The 9,849-nt window shown below is 51.2% G+C and overlaps 1 protein-coding gene across 1 annotated transcript; it reads left to right on the top strand.

Moving 5' to 3' along the window:
* Nucleotides 1-4,353: 4,353 nt before the first annotated feature.
* LOC149352441 (uncharacterized) lies at nucleotides 4,354-5,667 on the top strand. The gene has a single exon (XM_089575696.1). The coding sequence runs from the start codon at nucleotides 4,549-4,551 to the stop codon at nucleotides 5,665-5,667; it is 1,119 nt and encodes a 372-aa protein (XP_089431822.1). The 5' UTR covers nucleotides 4,354-4,548.
* The last annotated feature ends 4,182 nt before the right edge of the window (nucleotides 5,668-9,849 follow it).

Below are 9,849 nucleotides of genomic sequence, written 5' to 3'. Positions count from 1 at the left end.
CGCTCCGCTCCCGCGTAACATGGACATGGCTTCACATGAAGGCAGACGACAAGCGCGGGTTCGCACGCTTGAGAGGCAATATGAATATAAAGAGGGCGTCTACTACGTGGACATCACAGGGCCGTCGCCCGCGGGATTCTTCACGGCTGCCGTAGTCCACCGGGGAATGAATGTTAATGGGATATCTTTTCGGGCCCCAAATTCAACACGAGCGGTGGAAGTCGCAATAGCTCGCGCTGCCGCCGATCCAAAATCGAAAACGGTTATCACAGACTCTCGCCGGGCCTGTGAACATTATCTTGCAGGTGAAATATCACCTCTTGCCTCGCAAATTTTAAGACGCGCTCTCGCCGATCCAACTCGCGCAAAAGTGATCTGGGCTCCTGGCCACCAGGGTCTACGAGGCAATGAGGCCGCTGATGCGGCCGCCCGAGCGCTCACACACCGGGCTCCTCAGCCTAGCTCTCCTGGCTCAGAAGCTGGCTCAGAAGATTGTAATGTCGCTTCTGCGGTTCCGCGAAATCCTAATTCATTATTGCGACAGCCACCGTCTCTACCCGGCACCTGTCAAGGGGCTGAGTAAGGCGGAGGAGCGAACTCTGCGGCGCCTGCAGACAGGAACCCTTCTCTGTCCTGCCATAGCAAAACACTTCGATCCGAACACAGATGGGCGCTGCCCGCACTGTGGAGAGATCTGCGATATCTTTCACATGGTGTGGGCATGTACTCAGAATCCTCACCTTCCCCCTTCCCCCACCCCCACCCGAGAGGCATGGGAGACTGCCCTCCTCAACTGCTCCACGCTGGAGTCCCAAAGGGCTCTGGTCAAGCGGGCGCGAGACGGGGCCTCGTCGTGCGGTGTCCCGGACTAAGGATACCGACCATGCAGCAGGGTTTTTTAACCCTCAAGCTCTCTTTGAATATTAAAGTTTTTCACCACCACCACCACCACCGAAATGTGAGACAATTACTGCGTCATTTCCTTTCCTCGAAAATGCGTTGCGTTCAAAGGTGCTTCCAACGGGCAAGGCGTTGCGCCGAACGGGCGGTGGCGTTCCTTGGACTCCCTGGCAGCGCTGCAACACTCTCTCGCATTCCACTCCTAAAGGCGAAATCTAAAACCCAGACACGCCTTAGCATTCGCCGCCTTACTCATAACCACAGGCAGGACACGAACGCCTTCCTCGCGCAGGTGAAATCAACATATACCACCCCAGGTGACCCTTGCAAGCACCCCGAGTACACGGGTCCACCTCAACCCCAGCTTGACGCCCCTATTACAGAGGCGGAATTTCGGACAGCCCTTTTGAAATTACGCAATACTGCACCCGGGGAAGATCAAATTACCAATGCTGCCATCCGAAACCTTGACGATGCCTCCATATCTCATCTAGTCACCCACTTTAACGAGTGCTGGAAGTCAGGTACACTCCCTGCCACCTGGAAGCATGGAAAAATCATATTTATTCCTAAACCCCACAAACCCATCAACATAGAGAATATCCGACCAATTTCTCTGACATCTTGTCTCGGCAAGGCATTCGAACACATAATTCTTGCCCGACTAACCACGTACATGGAAGACAACCACCTTTTTCCGCACAGCATGGTGGGCTTTCGTGCGCATCTATCAGCACAGGATGCCCTACTACAAATTACACATGACGTGCTTGATGACACGATCCCCCACCTCACTAAAGCTATTCTGGCGGTTGACCTCACAAAGGCATTTGACAGGATTCGACACGATGCCATTTTGCGAGAACTACAGGCACTACAGGTAGGCTCAAATACCTATAACTACGTTCGCGCCTTTCTCTCGGGCCGGACTGCCTCCCTGCACATAGCTGAGCTGAGCACACCACCTTATACACTCGGCGAGCTTGGAACACCCCAAGGCGCGGTCCTCTCCCCCCTTCTATTTAATATTGCTCTCATCCCCCTAGCTCATAAACTCGCTCTCATCCCACACCTAAGGCATACCTTGTACGCTGATGACATTACGGCATGGACCACTCACGGATCTGATGGAGAAATTGAGGAAACTCTTCAATTAGCAGCTGACACCATCTCCGCTCATGCGTCATCTATTGGGCTCGAATGCTCCCCCTCTAAATCCGCGCTTCTCCTCATAAGACCGAAATCTGCAGCTAATTCGCCCATTCAAATCACTTTACAAGGAACCCCTATCCCCGTCACCCCCACCCTCCGTATCCTTGGCCTTTACTTGCAGGATTCCGGACGCAACGATACCCTTAAAACACTCAAGGCCTCCACGCAATCCGTGTTGCAACTTCTACGCCGCGTATCCTCCCTGCACAAAGGTTTAGACGAAGCGGATAGCATGAAAGTAGTGCATGCTTTTACACTTAGCCGCATTTTATACGCCACCCCATATCTTAAGCTGAACCGCATAGAAACAGAGCGAGTGAACGCCATGATTCGTCTAGCAACCAAGGCAGCCTTAAACCTACCCCGCAGCACTAGCACAGCCAAGCTCCTTGAATTAGGCATGCATAACACCATTCAGGAACTAGTAGACGCGCACCTTCAGACACAGTATCTAAGACTTGCCGCGAGCGCAACTGGCAGGCATATCCTCGCTTCCCTTCGCATCAACATTCCCGCTAATCAGACATCCCTTATAGCCATTCCTCGACACATTCATACCCCCCTCGTTGTGAAACCTTTTCCCCGGAACATTCATCCCCAGTACCACATCCCTCGCCGCATGGCTCGCGCTAAGGCCCTACACAAGTATTACGGACAAGCCCAGGACGCCATTTGGGTGGACGCCGCGTGCACAACTCATGAAGCTGCAGCAGTTGGTTACAATCCAGCCCTAGCACAGCCCCTCACACACCGCCTTCCCTCGGGCTGTACGTCTGAGGAGGCAGAGGAAACCGCCATCGCCCTAGCCCTTGTACATTCCAATGCAAACTACATCTTTAGCGACTCCAAAACGGCTCTGTTCAACTTTGCGAGAGGCAGGATTCACGCCCCTGCTTGGAAGTTGTTGAACACCCCCTCCAAAAACTTACCACGCAGGGTAGAGCTCCAGTGGGTGCCGGCTCACTCTGGGAATCCAGGAAACGAGGCTGCCGATAAATTGGCCCGAGGTTTGATTTGCCGGGCTCAGGACGGCCTCGGTTCAGGTTTCTCGAGAGAGCGGGCGCACACCTTTGCAGAGCTCACGCAAATGCCCCGCTTGGACCGTCGGACTTACCCTCCTCCACACCCCTCCCTTACCCATTCCCAACAGATCCTCTGGAGACGCCTCCAGACCCGCTCTCTCTCATCCCCTCAGCTGCTATCTCTCTACTGTGGCACCTCCCCTGCATGCACCCTGTGCGGCGACCCTCACGCCACACTCCCCCACATCCTTTTCGGCTGCCCTGCTGATCCTCCCCCGCAGGGACAGCCCGCGTTATCAAGTTGGGAGGACTGGGAGGTCGTGCTCTCGTCTCCGGACCCGCCATCGCAGCTTGCTGCGGTGCTTCGGGGTGCCGACGTCATGGACAAACACCGCATGAACGTTACGACGTAGAGTGGGACCGTGCGGTGGTCCAGGGACCCAAGGGGGGTCTAAACACACTTGCCATGATAAAGTTTTTCTCTCTCTCTCCTAAAGGCGAAGCTTAAGCGTCCTCCAATTTTTCCTTCTTATCCCTGCTTCAGTCCAACTGTGCGCCACCTGATACTTGACAAAAAATCTGTCGAAGTCCAAGTGTGCCACGACGTCGCGACGCCTTGATGGAGTGCTAAACTCCGTTCCCGTGTTTCTCACGGTTCTCGCTGCCGAGCATTAGTTCCTTAGAAGCCACAGAAACAGGACGGCACATCCGTCACTGAGTGCATCACACGTGAATACTTTGTGAACAGCCAATCAAATTTGCATCACCCGTAAACTTGGCGAACGTACCGAAAGATTTATGAGAAGGTCATCGAAGATAATTGTAAAACCGAGGCACGTCAAGGATACGAAGTTCGTCACAACAGTGGCGGTATGTTCAAAATTAAATGCTTGCACTCAAAGTGAACGTGGAAGAAACGGTACAGAGATGGGTTCATAATTTCCTCCACCCCTTTTGCTTTTCCTGGAACAAGTTCCTTCTCTCTATAACTCCTTAAAAAAAAAGTCCTTAAAAGGTGAAGTATCATGTGATCGCATTGTGCGCGATTGGTATGTAGTGTCACGTGATGCTGTGACGTGTGCGAATGGCAACGCCGAGAGGGGGAGCGTTGCACTTGTTAAGAAGTTAGCGAGCAGATCGCTCGTGCGTGTCTCTTAATCTGTACGGCCCAGCATGCCAAATAAACATGTTGCTTAGTCGCTCTGCCTCTGCTTCGCTCGCCGCGGCTACAAAATAATTGGCGACGAGGACGGGATCCCGCTGGACTACGTGAAACGCATCGCGGCGTTCGTGATCCTGCTGGACTACGTAAAACGCATCGCGGCGTTCGTGATCCTGCGGGACTGCGTGAAACTCATCGCGGCGTTCGTGGAAGCACCGGCGTTCGTGGAGAGCGTTCGGGCGAGGCACAGGGATGGCAACGCTTGGAAGTTTCGACCAGTTCGTCGAGGACGGAGACGAGGACTTTGGGTCCTACGTGGAAAGGTTCGAGCACTTCCTGAAGGCCTCCCAGGTGAGCGACGACCTCAAGGTCTCGATGTTTATTACGGCAATAGGCAAGAGGGCTTACAATACGCTGAAGACATTGCTAGAGCCTAAAACGCCAGAGGACAAGACTTATGCGGAACTCGTAGAAGTGCTGCGAAGTCATTTCGCACCGAAGCCCATGGTCATCGCAGAACGATTCAAGTTTAATCGGCGGTGCCAGCATCAGGGAGAGTCCATAGCAGCATATGCAGTGGAGTTGAGGCGATTGGCAGCTTCATGCGAATTCGGAGAATTCCTCGATGAGGCTCTGCGAGACCGCTTTGTAGTGGGCCTCTGCGACAGCGCGACGCAAGCTGAGTTGCTGAAGAGAAGCAAGTTGACGTTTTCGGACGCCTGCGACGTTGCGAAAAGCATCGAGCTAGCGCGGAAGGAAAGTCGGGAATTTCAACCGACAGGGACGCAAGGTACAGTCGACGCCGTACGTCATAAGCCAGGCGGTGGGAAACACCAGCAGCAGCGTTCATCCGGTGCAGGACTAGCAAGGGACCGAGTGTCTGAATCGCCGGACTGTTTCCGGTGTGGCTCAGCGCACGAAGCATCGAACTGCAAATTTCGCAAGTATCGTTGTCGTGCATGCAAGCGTTACGGACACTTGGCAAAAATGTGCAAGTTCAAGTCTAGAGACGCGGCTAATTCGGTAGCTGTGGAGGACGCGGATTGTGACGAAGTGTTGTTGTACAATGTCTATGCTTGTGCGGAACGCCCAGGGAATTATGAAATCTGCCTTAAGGTAGCCAAGAAGAATGTTACCATGCAAATAGACACGGGTGCGTCTGTTTCCATTGTGCCAGAAACGCTATACAGAAAATTCTGGCCCAGTCTACCTAAAGAGCCTTGCCACATAAAGCTGAGGGCATACGGTGGGTCGCCGCTAACAGTCACAGGGAAGTTTACGGTTCCAGTCGAACATAATGGTCAGTGCAAGCAACTTCCGCTCATTATTGTTAAAACCCACAACAATAGCGACATCGTTGCTAGGGCGTGACTGGCTGGAGGCTCTTAAGCTAGACTGGTCAAGTGTGCATGGCGTGTGTTTAGACAAAGTTGCGGCGCTAATTGAGAAGTACGCAAAGGTGTTCGAGCCCACTCTGGGGCTGACCAAAGGTAGTCCAGTCAGGCTGGTTTTGAAGGAGGGGAGCAACCCCGTATTTTGCGAGGCGCGACAGGTGCCATATTCTTTGAGGGAAACCGTGTCACTTGAATTGCAGTCTCTTGTGAACAGGGGAGTGTTAGTCCCTGTACAGAAAAGCGACTGGGCGACGCCCCTAGTTGTTGTGCCTAAGGCGAACAACAAGGTCAGAGTATGTGGGGACTTCAAGGTTACATTGAATCCGTGCCTGCGAACTGACCATTATCCGCTTCCCGTGATGGAAGATTTGTTTGCAAAGTTGTCAGGATGCAAGTACTTCACAGTGCTTGATTTGTCGACAGCGTATCAACAGCTGGAACTGCATCCGGAGGCACAATCAATGGTGGTTGTCAATACACACCTGGGGCTATTCAAGTACACGCGCTTGCCCTATGGCATCACAAGTGCACCTGCTATTTTCCAATCTGTCATGGATGATGTGTTAAAAGGGCTTGAGCGGGTAAGCTGCTACTTGGATGATGTGCTTATCGCAGGTTCAACATTTGACGAATGTTTTCATCGAGTGGAAAGGGTGTTGGCACGTTTTCTAGAGAGAGGCATACGATTGCAAAAGGAAAAGTGTAAATTCTTTCAGACGTCTGTCTCTTACCTAGGCCACATTCTGGACGACAAGGGCGTTCGGCCATCAGATGAAAAGGTGAAAGCGATAAAAGAGGCACCAAGTCCAAAGGATGCGGCACAGTTGCGAGCTTACCTGGGCTTGATTAACTTCTACGGGAAGTTTGTACCGAACATGTCAGCTAAACTTAAGCCTCTGTACAATGCTCTAAAAAAAGAAAAGGGATTTCAGTGGTAACGGGAAGCTGAGCAAGCATTTCAAGAAAGTAAGAGCTGGTTGACACAAAGCAGTGTGCTGGCATACTACGACCAGAAAAAGCCGATAGGACTAGTGTGCGACGCTTCGGTGTGTTACATGGGGAAATCGAGTGATTATACCTCGTGGGTTGCGCAAACAGGTGTTGCATCTTTTGCACGAAGGACACCCCGGGATGACGCGCATGAAAATGCTCGCCCGTAGCTTTGTGTGGTGGCCTCAGCTCACGGAGGACATTGAGCAGATTGTGAAAAGCTGTGACACGTGTCAATTAACACAAAATGCTCCGCCACGTATACCACTACTAGCTTGGGGTTGGCCAACTCGCAGATGGCAAAGAATCCATCTGGGCTTTGCTTTTACCGATAACCAGTGGCTCCTAGTCCTAGTGGATGTGCATTCCAAGTGGACAGAAGTGTTCGTCATGCCATCCACCTCTACCGAGAAGACCATTGAAAAGCTGCGGAGTGTCTTTGCGGCCTACGGCCTGCCGGAAGAAGTAGTTACGGACAATGGTCCACAGTTCTGTGCCAAGAATTTCGCAGACTTTCTCCGCAGGAATGGGGTGCGGCATACCAGGACGCCACCGTACCACCCCGCATCAAATGGAAGCGCAGAGCGGTACGTACAGACCATTAAGCGGGACCTTTTGCGACAGGTTCTCGACGAGAGAAGAACAGGGATCAAGAAAACCTTGCAACATCGGGTTGACCAATTTCTGTTCACGTACCGAAACACACCAACCGCAACCACGGGGCTGACACCCGCGGAATTGTTTCGGTCATGGAAGCCGCGCACACGCCTGACCTTTCTCCAACCGAACTTGGAAAAGCGTATGGACGTCATGGAGATCATTTGAGGAAGGCGACCATGTGCTCGTGCAAGGACTACGTCCTGGGGAATCGAAGTGGTTGCGAGGCGTTGTAGAACAGCGGTGCAGTGCATCCACCTACAATGTCAGAATAGGGCAGGAACAGTGGTTTGTGCATGCTGACAACCTACGTCCGTGTTCGTTTCAAAGTGTTGAATCCGGGCCAACTGTGTATCCTTCTGTGCCTAGTTCAGTACCTGATTCTGTACCGGAAGAGTCGTCTACTAAGATCCCTTCCTTAGATACGTCTGAGCCACAAGATTCCTCAGCACCACAGCCTGCCCAAGCCTCTACGTTGCCGGGACAGAACGCCAGTTCACCTGCAAGGTCCACGCTGCCTGCACCACCGCTCCGGGAGCATGCGCCACCTCCGGACACGCCACCTCTTCGGCGCAGTGCTCGTTCTCGGAAGCCTCCTGATCGTTATACCCCATAGAGCTGGTGTAAAACAGTTAGGGGGGAAGGGAATGAAGTATCATGTGATCGCATTGTGCGCGATTGGTATGCAGTGTCACGTGATGCTGTGACGTGTGTGAATGGCAACGCCGAGAGGGGGAGCGTTGCACTTGTTAAGAAGTCAGCGAGCAGATCGCTCGTGCGTGTCTCTTAATCTGTACGGCCCAGCATGCCGAATAAACATGTTGCTTAGTCGCTCTGCCTCTGCTTCGCTCGCCGCGGCTACAACAAAAGGTTTCCTGTAATTCTAGCGAAAAAATCAACATTGCCGGATCGGCCAAGCGATACAAATAGCAATTATCCGGATGGGCATTTTCAGAAAGGCCCAAAAACCGCCTTGGTACTAAATGCGTCATGGATCGGATGGAAGCACGGTACGTATGAAATGGAGCAAACCTCTCTATAAAACAAGAAGCGCGTCCCCGCATAAACCATCCAAGAGGCGACACGGAACTCCCGCAAAGTTGAGACACCAGCCATCAGCATCGATCCCACACATTAGGGATATGCGTCATGCGTTCAAGAGAGCGTATATTAGGGGAGGAAGGGGGGTCTATTAGGTTATTGGCCGGCTCATATCAAAGGAATTAAAGCCGGCGATGGTACTGCTCTTGTGTACGCGCCGTGGGATGTAGTCCATCTTCGAACTCTGTCTTATTGCAATAGAAGCCAGAGCTGAGTCTTATGGCACGTGCTGTAGTGCGATGTGGCGCTGTTTCTGGCACTGCGGGAGGGATTCTGCTGTCTTCTGTATACAGATTGCAATTTGCACGAGCCCCTTATCCAGAGATAACGAATGCACACTGGGGTGCGCGCTCCTTTTTCTCCATGCTTTATTTTTTTTAGCATTCATTTTTTCCTTTCCTTCTTGAAGCAGCAAACCTCTCATTCGTGTCAACATGCTTCTGACATTTAATGTAACGATGGGAAGGTGCTTTAGTCTCTTAATTAAAAGAGGAACACTAAATTTGACGTAGGCATTTCAGAGAGGGACAAGTAACTGTATAAGTTACGCAGACACAAACACACACAAGCTCGCCCACTTACAAAAAAAATATTTCTATTCGCAGCAAATGACAAGCAACTAAAATTTCGCTCTTTCTGACCATACGTCAGTGCACCGTAGTGTTCAGTGTGTTTCGAGTAGAAGTTCAGAATAGGTCTTGTGAAATGGCATTGACTAAAGGCCATAATCAAAAGAGGCACACTGAAGTAGATAAGTAGATATACAGCCAGAGATCAGTCATTAAAGCTTAAATTACAGCGGGAAGGAGACGATAAACATACGGGGTGAATACAGAAGCATCAGACGAGTATGCGTCATTGCAACGAAACTTGTTTTTTACCACAATTGTATCATAATTCTTCCGTGCACGTTTTAAACACGCTGAATTTCGATAAGCCATATCCAAGACATACCATGCGAAAGGAAACATAGCAGCTGCAAATGGGTTCGTGTGGTATTTATTAGCCTCTGCTAATATTGAAGCCAGTTTGGTTAATGGTTACCTGCTTTTTTTTTTTACGTGTAAAAGCAACACTAGTTACTGTTGGCTGTGAGGCAAGCCGTGAGTCGAGTGTTTCAGATTTGCGTTGTAGTTAGCGAGCTTAGCATGAACGGTTCGCCTCAACAACGATTCGTTTTGAGCGCCTTTCGAGTACGTCCCGTACACGCTGCTATCGAGTTGCTGCGCTCGTAGCGCCACTTTGTCTAGGTTTCACATGCTTTATTTACGCGTTATAAAATATTGACGCCATCTCTGACCTTGTAAACAAATCATTAATGGCTGCTTGTGAATTATTTTTATAGTTTTCTTATTTTTGTGATGTGAGTATCATCTGGCAACACTGAGAGCCAGTAGTTGCCAGACCTTGA

This window comes from Amblyomma mixtum, chromosome 3 (assembly GCF_055824585.1).
Source record: "Amblyomma mixtum isolate Tamu chromosome 3, ASM5582458v1, whole genome shotgun sequence".
NCBI classification, from domain to species: domain Eukaryota; kingdom Metazoa; phylum Arthropoda; class Arachnida; order Ixodida; family Ixodidae; genus Amblyomma; species Amblyomma mixtum.
This window is presented reverse-complemented; position numbering and strand designations above follow the sequence as displayed.

Excerpts from the sequence above, each read along its gene's own strand:
- LOC149352441 (XM_089575696.1), top strand. The coding sequence starts at position 4,549 with ATGGCAACGCTTGGAAGTTTCGACCAGTTCGTCGAGGACGGAGACGAG.